The sequence below is a fragment of the Loxodonta africana genome, chromosome 2 (genome assembly GCF_030014295.1).
Source record: "Loxodonta africana isolate mLoxAfr1 chromosome 2, mLoxAfr1.hap2, whole genome shotgun sequence".
Classification (NCBI taxonomy): Eukaryota; Metazoa; Chordata; class Mammalia; order Proboscidea; family Elephantidae; genus Loxodonta; species Loxodonta africana.
The window spans coordinates 65,038,587-65,055,137 of record NC_087343.1 but is presented as its reverse complement, the minus strand read 5'-3'; the positions used below and the strand labels follow the sequence as shown (position 1 = coordinate 65,055,137).

The following is a 16,551-nucleotide window of genomic DNA, read 5'->3' as shown; positions in this document are numbered from 1 at the left end:
TCTTTTCTATAATCATCTTTTCTAGCTAATAATTTTCTTTCAGATGCTCTAGGTGCCACTTTCATTATTATTACCAATTTTACTGTAAAGTCAAAATTGTTTATGTCCAGTTTACCTTAAAGTCTGTTAATACCTTATATTCTTTACGAGAGATTTCTCTATCACATCTCAGGCTAGAACTCAGACATCGTGAATTACAATTTAGTACATGGACTACCAAAGCAAACACAGTGAGTTATAATTTAGAACCTTCCATTCGTATCCCTGATCAGGTCCCACTTTCCTATTCTCATTTTATTTATTTAATAAATATTTATTGAGCACTTACTGTTTGCCTAGTGGCACGTTGGTTAAGCACTCAGCTGCTGACCGAAAGGCCAGAGGTTTGAACCCGCCACCCGCTCCACAGAAGAAAAGACCTGGCGGTCTGCTCCCTTAAAGAGTATAGCCTGGGAAACCCTGGGGGCAGTTCTGCGCTGCCATTTAGTGTCACAGTCAGAATCAACTCGGCGGCACACAACAATAGTACATAGCAGCGAACAAACATTAAAAAATCTTGCCCACATGGAGCTTGCACTTTAGGGAGGAGGAGAAAGAATTCAGTCAGTCAATCAATGGATGAGTGGATGGATAGATAAATAATATGTTAGATGAGAAGAATGTTATGAGGAAAAGCAAAGCAAGGTAAGGAGTATAGGATATACAGGGAAGCTGGGAGTCAAGGTAGGCCTCACTGAGGAGGTGACATTTGCCTGAAGGAAATGAGGGAGTCATGCATATATCTAGGGGATAGCATTTAGGCTGAGGAAGAAAAAAACTGCAAAGACCCTGAGGCAGAAGCCTGTTTGGGATACTAGAGGAACACGAAGAGGCTCTTGTGATGGAATAGAGTGAGCCAGTGGGAGAGCAGTAGGAGATGAGAACTGAAGGAATAGGACACCGAAGCAGCTAGATATAAATATAATGATGAAAACAAAAAAAATATAATGATATGAGTACATAAATTACTATTGTGATCTTGTTCTATTTTTCTTTCCTTATTGGTGGTGATACTCTTGCGCTATGAATTTTTGCTAGTAAATCCATATCCAGAATATTGTGTTTAGTAATGGATAATCTTAAAATGGAATTGATCAAAGATGAGTCAGGTAGTAAAGAGCCCAGAAACTCACCTACAGAGGACACTTAAAGGAATCTGGGACGTTTATCCCAGAAAAAGTAACTCTAAGGGGAAACGCAGACACTATCTTTAACATTTAACGGGCCGTCAGACAGAATAGGAAACAAATTCTAGTCCTGCCATTTAATAATTTGGGGACTTCAGATTATTTAAGGTGACAGCATGAACTACTGAGGTCAGCACCTCAGGTTCCTCATCTTGTAAATCAGAAGTATTACCTGCCTAAAAACTAATTGTGAGGGTAGAATAGAAGTACGTAAGGAGTAGTACTAAAAAATAATAGGATACCATAAATGGTTTGTATGGTGTTGCGTTATTAAACCAAAAAACCCAAACCAGTTGCTATCGAGTTGATTGTGACTCATGGCAACCCTGTGTGTGTGAGAGTAGAACTGTACTCCACAGGGTTTTTGATGACTGGCTTTTTGGAAGGAGATCTCCAGGCCTTTCTTCCAAGGCACCTGTGGATGGACTCAAACTTCCAGCCTTTCGGTTACCAGCCAGGTGCATTAACCATTTGCACCATCCAGGGATTCCACTGAATGACTTGGAGGTCTTCAAATGTACCGTGATCTCTCACCCTTCCTTTCAGCTGCGTAGACTGCTATACATGCTTTAGAATGCCCTCCTTTTTCCCATCCTAGTTGCTTGTCGACTTTCAAAATTCATCTATGGCACAACCTCTCTTTTTGTCCAGTCCAGCTTAGATGCTCCCAGAGTACCCTGTGCTCACTCCTATTACAGTGGACTGTGATCATCACTTTATTGAATGAACGAAAAGTAATCTTCAGCAATATGGCACAGTGGTTTTTTGTTGAGCTTTGATTCGTGTAGTCTAGGTTCAGTTTTTGATTGTGTCATTTACTAGCCAAAAGACCTTTCTTAAATTAATTAACCTTTCTAAGTGTTTTTGCATCTTAATTCTACCTATCTTGTAGGATTGTTTTGAGGATTATATGAAATAATGCATGTAAAACTCTTAGCACATTGTCAGGAATATACAGTAAGTGTTGACATTCAGTAATTGTTATCTGATATTAATTATTATGCCGATGAGGGCAGTGGTGATTCAGTGGTCAAGTTCTCCCCTTCCGTATGGGAGATCTGGGTTTGATTCCCAGCCACTACACCTCGGGCGTCGCCACCAGCCATCTGTCAGTGGAGGCTTGCATGTTGATATGATGCTGAGCAGGTTTCAGCAGTGCTTCCAAACTAAGACAGACTAGGAAGAAAGGCCTGGTGATCTACTTCCAAAAATCAGCCGGTAAAAACCCTACGGATTACAATGGTCTGATCCACAACCGGTCGGGGATAGTATAGGACTGGGCAGCATCTCGTTCCGTTGTACATGAGCTCCCGTGAGTCAGAGGCCAGCTCCACAGCAGCTAACAACAACAGTATTATGCTGATGGTAGTCTGACGATTGAATAAGCTGCCTTGTGGTGAATCTCTGCATCACTCTGGGTATTCACTTAGAGAGCAGAAGTATATCTACCTTAGTGCAAGAAAAGGGACTCACATAAGATAGCGAATTGGATTTGCCATCATCCTATCCCAAGTCTATGAACTCCTCCTCTATCAAAATCATTTCAAAGCTTCCCTTAAATACCATCTTTAAGACATTATCATAGACAAAAGTAGCCTATTCCTCTTCAGTACTTTTGTAATGATTTATAACATGCTACTTACCACCACACTGCTTCTTACGGTACGCGTTTATATTCATGAAGTGGGAACCTTAAATAATCACCTAGCATAGTGTGTGACATGGAATAAGCACTTAGTAAATGGTAGCCCCCCTTCATCTTTTATTTGAACTTCATTCCATAGGCATTAAAAAGATATTGATAGTTTTTGAGCCCACAGGTGATTTAATCAAAGCAGGGATTTAAAAAGGTTAACATAACAGCTGTGGGATAGATTGGAAAGGGAAAGCTTAAGGACAGAGACAAAGTTAGTGAGCTGATTCAGCACTAATACTTCATTCAGCACTTTCCAATTAACATTTGGGAAGGCATGTGGTATGGAAAGAACTTAGATTTTGTAGCTAAGTTCTCTGTAGCAGTTTATAATTTTTCCAGGGGAACAGAGACTTGCTGGTTGAGAAGAAACGTTTTGTTTTTTCTCCCTTTACTTCATCTTCATACAGATTGTTGCGCATGTAGGACTAAAAGATGTAAATGAGGGAATGCTATCATTTTTAACACGTGTACAAAAAAAGCTGTTGCCATCGATTCCAACTCATAGCAACCCTGTAGGACAGAGTAGAACTGGCCCATGTGTTTCCAAGGAGTGGCTGGTAGATTCGAATTAATAAATCCAGGGACTTAGTGAATACTTTATGTCTCACATGCTCTCTTATGCATTATTTTATTTGATTTTTCACAATAACTGTGGTAAATGATGTTACTCTCATTTAATAAATTAGAGGAATAAAACTCAGAATTTAAAGCACTACTACTAGAGGCAAAAAAGGGCAGGTTGTAGACCCACTACTGTCATGGAGTAAATGCATATATTCATTTTTGTCACGTGTTTAGTATCCATAGATGATCAGCGTATACCATTTGAGCCTCAGTGTCCGTAGACACAGTCTCACCCATCCTGTAGAAAAAGGCAAATCACTGTCTGTATAAACTCTAGTTATGCATGGTGATCCTCTTGCTCCTAATTCCTGAGTGTTCAGCTACTGGTTTTACACTCACCACAAGCTTCATATCACAGTTACCAGCATGAAGTAAACCTGACCATCAGTTTCTCTAGCCCGGTGACTCTCAGACTCCGATGAGCATGCAGATCACCTAGGGATCTTGTTAAAAGGAAGATTCTAGTTCAGTAGGAGTGGGGCGGGGCCTGTGTTTCTGCATTTCCGACTGCTTCCAGGTGACTCCAATACTGCTTGTCTGCAAACTACACCTTTGAAGATTTTTTTTTGTTCCAAATATGTATTTATGTAAAGCTGCAATTAAACTATGCACAGTATTTATGTTCTGTACTTTTTTAATTTAACCCTTGCCCCATTTTCATAATTATGTTTTTTTTAATTGCTATATAAATCGTACAGTTAATATAACATTATTAGGAATTTGCATCTGTTCTCAGTTATTTTGCCATTCTAGATTATGTTTCATTGAATTCCTCCGGGCATATAGCTTTTTGCTGTTTAATTATTTCTTGAAGATAAATTCCCAGGAGTAATTACCAGGTCGGGGGTAAGAATATCTTTGTCATTTGTTACATTAATACCATTTGACCTTTTAGAAGGAATGACCAAACTGCAGGGCCAGCAACATGTTTACCTCATTTGTACCAATATTGAGTATCTCATGTTAAAATTTTTGCTAAACTAGAATGTGGTCTAAAATAATTCTTTACAGTTGCCTTAATTTTCATTTTTATCTCTGTCAAGGTTGAAATGTGAACATTTGCCCTTTTTTTATTTTAATACTTGTATTTCCTCTTATGTCAAATGTGCATTCGTGTTGTTAACCCGTGTTTTCTTTAGGACATTGATAATTTTCTTTAAATTTAAAAGACTCATTTATATAGTATTGTGTTTGAAGTAAATATTTGGCATAGTCTTTGTTGTCTTTTTGACTCAGATTTAAGAAATGAGTGACTATGATTTTACATCCTACAGGTGAACTATGGGAAGGTTTACAATGACAGTAGAAAAGGATTGAAATTCACTGTCTCCTGTGGCTGCAGTTCAGAATTTGTTTTTGTACCATATGGTAGCACCATTGCTGTTTATACCGTTTACTCAGGAGAAAAGATAACTATGCTTAAGGGACATTATAAAAGTGTTGACTGCTGTGTATTTCAGTCTAATTTCCAGGTAAGAATGATACTTAAGGGATATTAAATTGTGCAGGTAGCTAGCTTGCCCCAGACTATTTGTATATAAAAGAGTAAATTGTGATTTCATCCTAGGAATTATACTTTCAGTGTACATTTGAGCTAGGGTATATTTTAGATGGCATAAGGATTATGTGTGAATCCATATAGTACTGTGAAACTTGACTGGGATAAATTTTCTTTTGCATATGGGCTCCATTTATTTAGCAATTTAAATCTCTGGCAAATTAGAGTGTTTTCTTACAAACAATCTTCTGGGAGAAGATAGAATTATATGCATCTAATCTCAAGACATAGGGTCGCTATGAGTCAGAATCGACTCAATGGCACACAACAACAATCTCAAGATACAGTTAGTGTATCTTGCTTTATGTATGTATGGGTGTGTCGAAAATTCTGCTTATTTCTAATTTTCTGCTGATGGCTAATAAAGGTTTGCTCCTAAGATTATGCAACTTACAAAATTTCTTAAATACTCATGGCTATTCTTTGTTCTTTAACTTCCTGGCCTTTTTCTTCCATCTCACCAATGGAGCAGGGTTTTTGTTTTGTTTGTTTGTTTTTTCCGGAAAACACTTGCAAAATTATCTCATGTGCCCCTTTAAATGAGTCTCTGATATAGCAAATAGTGTTTTCTCTGTTTTATAGGTAAGCAAAGTTAGGCACATGAAAGCTAAATACAGATAAAATTACAGAGTATTGGAGCTAGGAGGGACTTTATCAGTTGGCAAGGCTCCTATTTATTCATTAACATTGATTACTTAATTTGTGTCCAACACTTTAAGAGACACAAGACTGATTTTTCAGCTAGTGCATACAAGTATGGTGGTATCCATTATTAAAATATTGACATACGGATCTTACTGGCTGATAAATAGCTGCTGCTCAGAGTCCTCTAAGTGACCTCCTCTAGCCTCAGTTCCTCCCTTCGGTCCTCCTGGGCCTTACTTCAACCCAGTAACTAAGAGACCTCCAGGACTCTGTTCCAACTCTATGGCCAGTATTTCTTCTCTGATTGGTCAGTGTCCTGATACACCATTTGTAAAATATCTTTAGTATTACTTCTAGGAGAAGGAAACTAAAGCACCAGAGAGGTAATATGACTTGCCTCAAACCTACAAGTAGTTATTGACAGACCGTGATTCTTCATGTAAAGAAAATTTTAAAATACTGTACCTCTTTTCTTGTCCAAAGTCACTTAGAGACAGAGCCAAGGTTTTAACCCAGGTGTTCTGACTACAAATTAGTCTGTTCTACCAAGTCAGATTTTCCTAAGAATTGTGCTGTGCCCAGTATGAATTATACATGTGCCAAAACAATGACTCCCCACAGTTCCTGGAATAGGTGGGGCAGGCTTGGGACAGCCAGAGACCTGGGGCCGGTTGCCTCCTGACAAATAAACATTTTCTATATGTGATATGAATTCAAAGAGGTTTGAATCACTGAAGTATTATATCCTATGTTGAAGCACTACATCAAACTTTTAACACTTTAATCCTATTTCATCTATTATTTCTGTCTAGGAAAATAATTATAAATCTCAAAATTAAAAAAGGTATTAGTTTTGCATCCATTCAGCAGCAAAACTCTTTTCCAAATTAACTACTACACAAAACTCACTGAAAATAAAATTGACATATATATTAACTCTATCATAAATATAAAAATCAGACAAGTTTCACCCAAAACTTATATGTCCTAAAACTATCCATGCATGATGTTATTAGCTCTTTTATTGTACAACTGCCTGTTAACGCTGTGACCAATAAATCATCAACCAATCATGTGAGGCTGAACTTCGGTGGCTTTTGATTGAGTGCAATATACACGTTCTGAAATAACTCAGTAACTATTTCACGTTTACATGAGGACCTATGGAAGGCATTAATTTTTTTTTTTAATAGAGTATAGCTTTCTTAATCAAAAATCCATATACAAGAAATTCAAATACATAGCTAGAAAATTGTATTCTGAGCCCGGCTCAAAAGCAAGTAAAAGCATCAGTGGTCTTTTGTATGTGTTCATTTTTGCTATGTAAGTTTGCATACACCCTATTTTTTGCTATATTTTTAAATAGTTAAAAATGTTAATTTAAAATCAAACGTTTGCATAATCCTAGGGTTCCTCAGAATACAGTTTGTAAACTCTTGCACTAATTTGTACACATAGGTCTTAGCAGAAATAGTTTTATAAAGATTTGGTTTCATATCTTAGCCCAAGTATTTCTGGGAATTTTTTCACATCACAGTAAAAATAATTCACCTGCCCACTTTATATCCAAAATATTAAATGTTACCTTGTATTAGTTAAAATATGGGATCTTCAATTTCCAGGTGTAGCCCCTTAACCTATACTGAGGAGTTGGGGCCATATTACTGGAGGGCATGTTTTGCTGGGAAGCAAGTAGTTAGGTGTTACCTGTTTCCTTTATTTCTATTCCTCATGAGGAATTTTATAGGACAAAGTAGAACTGCTCCATAGGGCTTCCAAGGAGCAGCTGGTGGATTGGAACTGCTGACCTTTTGGTTAGCGGCTGAGCTCTTAAACACCGTGCCAACAGAGCTCCACTGTCAGAGAAGGAGTTACAGATATGAAAATGGAGAAAACAGAATTAACTGTGTGGTGCTGGATTGGAATTTGAAGTATCAGTGTGAACTCATAGTTTTAAATGTGTAGAGATAGATATAAGAATAGATGTAGATATTTGTATGCATATATTTTTGTGTGTATGTGTTGTGTGTAATACATATGCATACATATTCCCCAGCTCTCTCCATTGAGAAGGCCTGGGAGTAACAACAAGCCAATAACAATGAAAACACCTAATACCCAAACCAAAGGAGCTCTGATGGGGCAATGATTAAGCACTCGGCTGCTAACCAAAAGGTCACCAGTTCGAATCCATCAGGTGCACCTTGGAAACTCTATGGGGCAGTTCTCTGTCCTGTAGGGTCGCTACGAGTGGGAATCGACTCAACAGCAGTGGGTTTTTTTTTTTGTTTGTGATTCCACTGGGATATTGAGTGTTTTTGTAAAATTTTCATACCATTAGTAACCTTACATTCTGAGCTCTTACATATCCTAATATTATCTTTAAATACAAAATAAAGCGACGTATTAGAAAACAGAGAGAAGAGGGCGTTCCGTCTAGTTTCTTTGGAAAGTAGAGATAGAATTAATCTAATCTGATAATTAGTCATTTAAAAATTTGATATAGTTCATTTCAGATTTTGTTATGTTTCACAATCACATCTTTTCTGTCTCTGTTATAGGAACTTTATAGTGGGAGCAGAGACTGCAATATTCTTGCTTGGGTACCAGCCTTATATGAACCTGTTCCTGATGATGATGAGGTAAATATTATTTACACAAATTGTATAGTGACTTCTAAATCATAAGGAATGAAGTTTTATTAATTTACTTTATATGAGAGTTTTAAAGCATTCATTGCTGTTTTCTGATTATAAAAATAATTCAACTGTTAAAACACATCTGAAAAATCAGAAAAATATGGAAAGAACATAAAAGTACTACCATTGAGTTAATCAATATTAACATTTTTATTCATTTTTTCCCCTTGTATATGGGGTTTTTTTAATCATAGTTAATATCACACTTGGACGTATAACTTGGTATCCTACTTCTGTCACCATTGTGCATTAAGCCTTTTCCATGTCATTGATAACTTCATAAGCATTATTTTTAGTAATATAATAATAATGTATTCTGTCATTTATATGCCACAATTTACTTAAATTCCCTGTTTGGAGATATTCCAGTTGATTATTATAAACAAAGTCAAGGTAAATATCTGTTCATAAGTTGTTTCTGATTATTTCTTTGGATAGATTTCCCAGAAGTGGAATTTTCTCCTGAGATATCATGTATGAATGTTTTTAAGCTTTTTATTCACATGGTCAGATTTATACCAATTTACACTTCTATCAGCAGCATGATTGTGCCTATCTTAGAATGTGGCTTGTTATTTTATCCTATTAAACCCACAATAAAAGTGTTAGGTTTCATTTAATTTTAATTATATTTAGTATTAATACCTTGCTTTTCATTGATTTGTAGACTGTTTCCATTATGTATCTTTTTGAATCTTGGTAGGTAGATTGCTAAAGTGGTTTAATCCAAACATAATATAGAGTTTATGAAACAGTATTTATGATCTAATCCAGTTTAAGTTAATGTTATCTCAAACTATATGGAATACATCTTTCTTATGTCATGCTTTTCTTTATATTGAGAAAAGCTAGCAGTTTAATCTCTTTTATCTTTTATGAAGGAATAAGATGACAAATCAAGAAAACAGACTGTCAGTTACCAGTTGTAGGATCTCTGCAAGTCTCTCTAGCTTTCTGGAGCTAGATTTTATTGTCTTTTTAAGAAGAAAGTTGGATTACATAATTGCTGAAAAATTTTCCCATGTTTCTATTCCATAAACTTTAATCCTAAAGAAATTTCTCAGCCCTTGGTTCTTTGTTGCTTCATTCAAAGTTAGCTTTATCAAGAGATAATGGATTATTTGTCTTTTTTGGAGATAAGTAGAAATTCAGATACGTCAACTATAGATATCCATGATTCTGTTTTACATAATAGCTTTCACGTTATTGGTGTTCCATTAACTTAATTTTACAAATCAACTACTTTTTCTGACTTTAACTCAAGTTACATGTTGTTATCTTTCATTCAGTGTATATTGTCTACTTTAGTCGATAACTACAGCATTCAATTTTGGGGAGAAAATTATGTAGAAAGTATATTTAAAAAACAAACAAACAAACAAACCTGTTGCTGTCAAGTCAGTTGTGACTCATAGTGACCCTACAGGACAGAGTAGAACTGCCCCATACAGTTTCCAAGGAGGGCCTGGTGGATTCAAACTGCCGACCTTTTGGTTAGCAGCCATAGCTCTTAACCACTACACCACCAGGGTTTCCAGAAAGTATATATGAACACATTCCATTTTATCAAGGCTATCTCTCTTTTTTTTTTTCTTGCTTGTTATTGAAGTCGTTAGTTACTTGGTCTACTCTTTTAGAGATGAGCTCATTTTAAAACTAATAAAAAAAAAGGTTTATAATAGCCAGTTTTGGAGTGGTAGTAGAAAGTCCATAACTGACCTTTAAATATAAATTCAGGTTAATTGACCTCACTCAGCCTAGCCATTTATTCATTCTGTATTTTTTTGGTGGTGACTGTTTGTAAACAAAGATGAATAAGACGTGATCCTTGGCTTTAAGTAGTAGCCTCTGTATTTTTTTACTTATGTCAAGCAGTAATAACATAAAGGCTGTTTAAAGGTGATGTCTTCCCTGCCAAGGATTATTTTACTAAGCAGTCTTAATCATCCTAATATATCTTAATTTCTGGGATATATAAGTCTAAGGTCTAATAGACTATATATATCATTTTTTAAAGTTGGAAATATAGTTAGAAACACTTTAGGTTAATCTTAACCAAGTCATAGTAAAAAGAAAGTATCTTAAATGGAGGTGGAGGAACATAATTGATAGAGCAGGTCTGAAATTCTAAAAATATTTTTTATGTATTTAGTTCCTTTGTGAAAATAGGACTGTGTCAAAAACCACATGGAAAAGAAGTTTTATAAGGATATCGATCGCATTTAGCATCTACCGACAAAATATATTTCATGCCTAAATTTGCAACTGCTGCAACTTACTACAGTGTAAAGCCTGTGAATTATTTTCTTTTGTCCCTAATCCAAATACAAAAGAAAAGGAAAACACATGTTGATAAATTTTCAAGCAGCTGGCCTAATGCCATATGAATACTTGAAGATTTCATCACATGGCTAATTTAGTTTATTATAGCTGTATCAGTTTTAGCATACAGCTGCCTTAAATGGCTGAGTCTTTTTATTTAGAAAGCCTAATATGGTCAAATTGTTTGGTTTAGCAATTTATTTTGCATTATTATTTAATCACTGTGTCTTACTGTTTAGGAATTACTGTATATATTAAATCCACATTATACCACTGTAGGCCTTGTTAAGTAGTATAACATTTATCAAATAAAAACAATAAAAATAAATTAAAGGTAAATCAACTATGACCTGTGTAGAGAAAAAGAATATTAGAAGAAAGCAGAATTCCTAAATTTATGAAGATAGTATATTACTCTGGTGGTTTATTTATTTCCTAGTTATATAGTTAATAGTGATAGTTTGAGCTCCTCATCTAGAAGACCTTTTGTATATGAGAAATTAAGGAGAATGAGTGGAACATCAAATAGGGATACACAAAAACAAGTTGAGTGTTATATCTAAGTTTTAGACCTTAGAAACCTTATCTTTTGAAATATACTACTTGTGTATTTTAACTTTAAGATCACCATCATTCTCATATTAATATAAAATGGTGTATGCTAAGATTATTTCCACAAACTTTGAATGATTACAGTGAATGTAGGTAGTAAATAAGATCATGATTGCTGACACAGACAGCTCTGTGTTCCCCATGTAGAGATGTTCCAGTAATTTCCAATAAGAAATCTATCAAGATGTATCCCTGGTAGATGTTAAGGATAGTTTCGTTCTTCATTCCAATTATTTGGATATCGACTAATAACTCTCAGTAGAAAGGGAAACCTCGTGAAATAGAGCTAGATATGTTCAAGCATAGCCTGAATGTCCACTAGGAGGAGATGTTGTAGAAAAAACTGAAGCAGTGGGTGGTGGTTACACTTGATCAGTGGGTCTCAAACAGTAATATGTGTACCACATCCATCTACATTGTTTTTACTGCAGTATTTAACTATGCAGGAGAAAGATGTGGCAGCCTGGTTCCACAGAGATTTATAGCCTTGGAAGCCCTATAGGATCGCTATGAGTCAGAATCAACTCTATGGCAGTGGGTTTGGTTTTCTGGGTGGGTTTAACTATCAGTATGATGTTTTCGACTCGACAGCAGTGGGTTTGGGTTAGTATGATGTTTTATTTGTGATTGTTCTAGCAGTAAGTATGTTTATAATAATACTGTAGTACATTCACATTTATTATCTTTGCTTTACTACTACTGGAAACCCTGGTGGCATAGTGGTTAAGTGCTATGGCTGCTAACCAAAAGGTCAGCAGTTCAGATGCGCCAGGCACTCCTTGGAAACTCTATGGGGCAGTTCTACTCTGCCCTATAGGGCCACTATGAGTCGGAATCGACTCAACGGCACTAGGTTTTTTGGTTTACTATTCCTGTAAACACTGAAGTTTATATGCAGCTGTTACAGTTTTCATTTATTTTTGATTTTTTGCCAAACATAGCAACAGTAATATATAATAAAATATAATTTTGTTTCTCTTTTGAGTCATCAGATGAAATAAAAATATGTAATAAGCTACCCATTGGGCTTCCATAGTAGACTTAGGAGGCATGAGCTTTGGCTTATCTACCCAGGGACATTTTTTGGTGGATATCTAAGGCAGAATTAAAAGTCTTCTAAAGACAGAATAGGAAAGACAAGTTGCTTAAAGGCCAATAAGTCTTCAAATAAACACTCACTAAATAACCTAACTTAAAAGTTAAATTTTAAATCGAAAAGGACAGGAAATGGCAAATAATGTTTGGATGAAGGAATGAATGGACAGATTTCAGTATACTGCACTTGAAAACAAGTGAACTGCTGCTGGGAATAAGTGGGTGATTAGCTGAGGTTTGGTAATAGTTTTGTTATCTGGAGATTTAGGGTATGATGGAATTTTGGTTGTACTCCTAAGTGATGATAGCCAACATTACCTCTAGTAATGGACTCTCATCTATTTAACAACTGTAAAGAATGCCTAAATTAATATATTGTTTTCTGGCTGTTGTAGCTGAGACTCAGTGAATTTTCTGGGAACATCCACTTTTTCCACTGTGATCCTTGTTTGAATTATAAGAGTCTAAGTTCATGTGGAAGAAAATTAAAACAAGTCCACAAGATCCACATATGACCTTGAGTATATCCTACCTGAGAATCCATATCAAGAACAGATTTGACAGAAACTACATCAGCCTGAGACCAGAAGAACTGGATGGTGCCTGGCTACAGCCAATGACTGCCATGACTGGGAACACAACAGAGTATCCCTGATGAAGTAGGAGAGCAGTGGGATGCAGTCCTCAAATTCTCATAAAAAGACCAGTCTTAATGGTCTGACTGAGACTAGAAGGACTCCAGAGATCATGGTCCCCAGACCTTTTGTTAGCCCAAGACTGGAACCATTCCCAAAGCTAGCTTTTCAGACAGGAATTGCACTGGACTATAAGATAGAAAATGATACTGGTGAGAGTGAGCTTCTTGGCTCAAATAGACACATGAGACTATGTGGGCAGCTCCTGTCTGGAGGGGAGATGAGAATGCAGAGGGGGACAGAAGCTGGCTGAATGGACACAGGGAATACAGGGTAGAGAGAAGGAGTGTGCTGTCATATTAGGGGAAGAGCAATTAGAAGTATATAGCAAGGTGTATGTAAATTTTTATATGAGAGACTGACTTGATTTGTAAACTTCCACTTAAAGCACAATAAAAATAATAATGAAAATCCTGCATAAAAAAAAATAGATTTGAAGCGTTGAACACTAATGACCGAAGACCAGACAAGTTGCGGGAGACTATCACATGTGATAAAAAGCAAAAGGTCATTAAAAAAACAAAAAAGACCAAACTGGATGTCAGAAAAGACTCTGAAACTTGCTCTTGAACATAGAGTAGCTAAAGAGAATGAAAGAAATGATGACGTAAAAAAGCTGAACAGAAAATTTCAAAAGGCAGCTTGAGAAGACAAAGCAAAAGTATCGTACTGCAATGCGTAAAGACCCAAAGTTAGAAAACCAAAAAGGAACAAAGAACTGAAGAAAATATTGAAGCCTCAAGTTGCAATATTGAAGGATTCTGTGGGCAAAAAGAAACCCTGGTGGCGTAGTGGTTAAGTTCTACGGCTGCTAACCAAAGGGTTGGCAGTTTGAATCCTCCAGGCGCTCCTTGGAAACTCTATGGGGCAGTTCTACTCTGTCCTGCAGGGTCACTATGAGTCGGAATCGACTCGACGGCACTGGGTTTGGTTTTTGGTTTTTTTATCGGCAAAGTATTGAACACAGAAAGCATCAAAAGAAAATGGAAGGAATACACAGAGTTACTGTACCAAAAAGATTTTGTTGACCTTCAGCCATTTCAAGAGGTAGCATGTGATCAAGAACCAATGATTTTAAAGGAAGAAACAAGACTCCAGGAATTGACAGGAGCCTCCAGAAAAAAAAAAAAAATTTTTTTTTTTTCTGGTGGCAGCAGCGGTTAAGAGCATGGCAGCTAACCAAGAGATCGGCAGTTTGAATCCACCAGCCACTCCTTGGAAACCCTATGGGGCAGTTCTACTCTGTTCTGTAGTGTTACTATAAGTCAGAATGTACTCAGTGGCAATGGGTTTGGTTTTTTGGTTTTACGAATTGATAGAACACCAATTGAGATGTTTCAGCAAATGGATTCAACAGTAGAAGTGCTCACTTGTTTATGCCAAGAAATTTGGAAGATGGCTATCTGGCTAACCGAAGAGTTCCATATTTGTGCTCACTCCAAAGAAAGGTGATCCAGCAGATTGAGGAAATTATTGAACAACATCATTAATATCATACAGAAGTAGAATTTTGCTGAAGATGATTCAAAAAGGGTTGCAGCAGTTCATTGGCAGGGAACTGCCAGAAAATCAAGCCAGATTCAGGAGAGGACGTAGAATGAGCGATATCATTGCTTGTGTCAGATAGATGCTTCCTGTGTTCAATATTTTGCCCATAGAATCCTTCAATATTGCAACTCGAAGCTTCCATTTTTTCTTCAGTTCTTTGTTCCCTTTTGCTTTTCTAACTTCAGGTCTTTACACATTTCAAAAAGATGTTTACCTGTGTTTAATTGACTATGCAACGGCATTCAACTGTGTGGATCATAACAAATTATAGATAACTTTGCGAAGAATGACAATTCCAGAACACTTAACTTGTGTTTATGAGGAACCTGTACATAGACCAAGAGGCAGTCGTTGGAACAGAATCAAGGATACTCCATAGTTTAAAATCGGGAGAGGTATGCCTCAGGGTTGTATCCATTTACCATACTTATTCAATCTGTATGCTGACCACATGATCCAAGAGGCTGGACTATAAAAAGAAAAGTGCTGCATCAGGATTGGAGGAAGACTCATTAACAACCTACGTTATGCAAATGATACAACCTTGCTTGCTGAAAGTGAAGAGGACTTGAAGCACTTACTGACGAACAGCAAAGACTACAGCCTTCAGTAGGGATTACACCCCAACATAAAACAAAAATCCTCCCAACTGGACCAATGAGCAACATCATGATGAACAGAGAAAAGATTGAAGTTACCAGGGATTTTATTTTACTTGGGTCCACAATCAGTGCTCATAGAAACAGCAGTCAAGAAATCAAACAAAGTATTGCATTGAGCAAATCTGCTACAAAAGATCTCTTTAAAGTTGAAAAACAAATATGTTACTTTGAGGACTAAGGTGCACCTGACCCAAGCCATGGTATTTTCAGTTGCCTCATATGCACATGAAAGCTGGACAGTGAATAAAGAAGACCAAAGAAGAATTGATGCATTTGGATTATGGTTTGGTGAAGGATATTGAATATACCATGGACTGCTAGAAGAATAAACAAATATGTCTTGGAAGAAGTACAGCCAGAATATTCCTTAGAAGCAAGGATGGCTAAACTTCATCACACATACTTTTGACATGGTATTAGGAAGGAGAAGGACATTGTGCTAGGTAGAGGGTCAGTGAAAAAGAGGAGGACCATTTACAAGATGGACTGATGCGGTGGCTACAACAGTGGGCTCAGACATAGCAATGATTGTGAGGATGGCGCAGGACCAGGCAGTGTTTCATTCTATTTTACATAGGGTCGCTGTGAGTCAGAACCAACTTGACCGTACCTAACAGCAACAAGTTCATGTTCATCAAAAAGGAAATGAACATTCTCAGACATGTTGTAGAGGTTACCCTTAACATAAAACAATGCTATATTTTGTAGAGGGCACTATAAGATAATTTAAAAGTAGTCTTGGTGCTAATAATACATTATTGGGATTTGGATCTGAATAAACCTATAGCAAAGGTAAAGCATTACAAAATAAAAGGCAAAACCTGGCTCATAAAGCCCAAATAAAAAAAGAGAGGCCCTCTTAAACCCTTTTTAGTCATTTGCTGGAGAATAAGAAGGTACCCATTCTGGAGTAGTGGTTAAGCGCTACAGCTGCTAACCAAGAGGTCAACAGTTTGAATCTACCAGGCGCTCCTTGGAAACTCCATGGGGCAATTCTACTCTGTCCTGTAGGGTTGCTATGAGTCAGAATTGACTCGACGGCAGTGGGCTTGGTCTTTGGTTTATTCAGAAGGTATCCCAAAAAAGTGAATTGAATTGAAATTAAAAGTTGTAAGACTATGATGTTTTGTTGTTGTTTAAATAAACACAATCCAAATGCATGTTCTTCT

At 36.6% G+C, this 16,551-nt stretch overlaps 1 protein-coding gene across 5 annotated transcripts in view; it reads left to right on the top strand.

The window, feature by feature from the left end:
- Positions 1–16,551, top strand: part of ERCC8 (ERCC excision repair 8, CSA ubiquitin ligase complex subunit) — a 57,437-nt gene that overhangs the window by 28,744 nt on the left and 12,142 nt on the right. For all 5 annotated transcript variants that reach the window (XM_023545486.2, XM_003408052.4, XM_064272325.1 and 2 more), the window contains 2 exons: positions 4,821–5,018; positions 8,311–8,391. In XM_023545486.2, the coding sequence (XP_023401254.2) occupies positions 4,821–5,018; positions 8,311–8,391 (279 nt within the window). The remainder of the gene's footprint in view (positions 1–4,820; positions 5,019–8,310; positions 8,392–16,551) is intronic.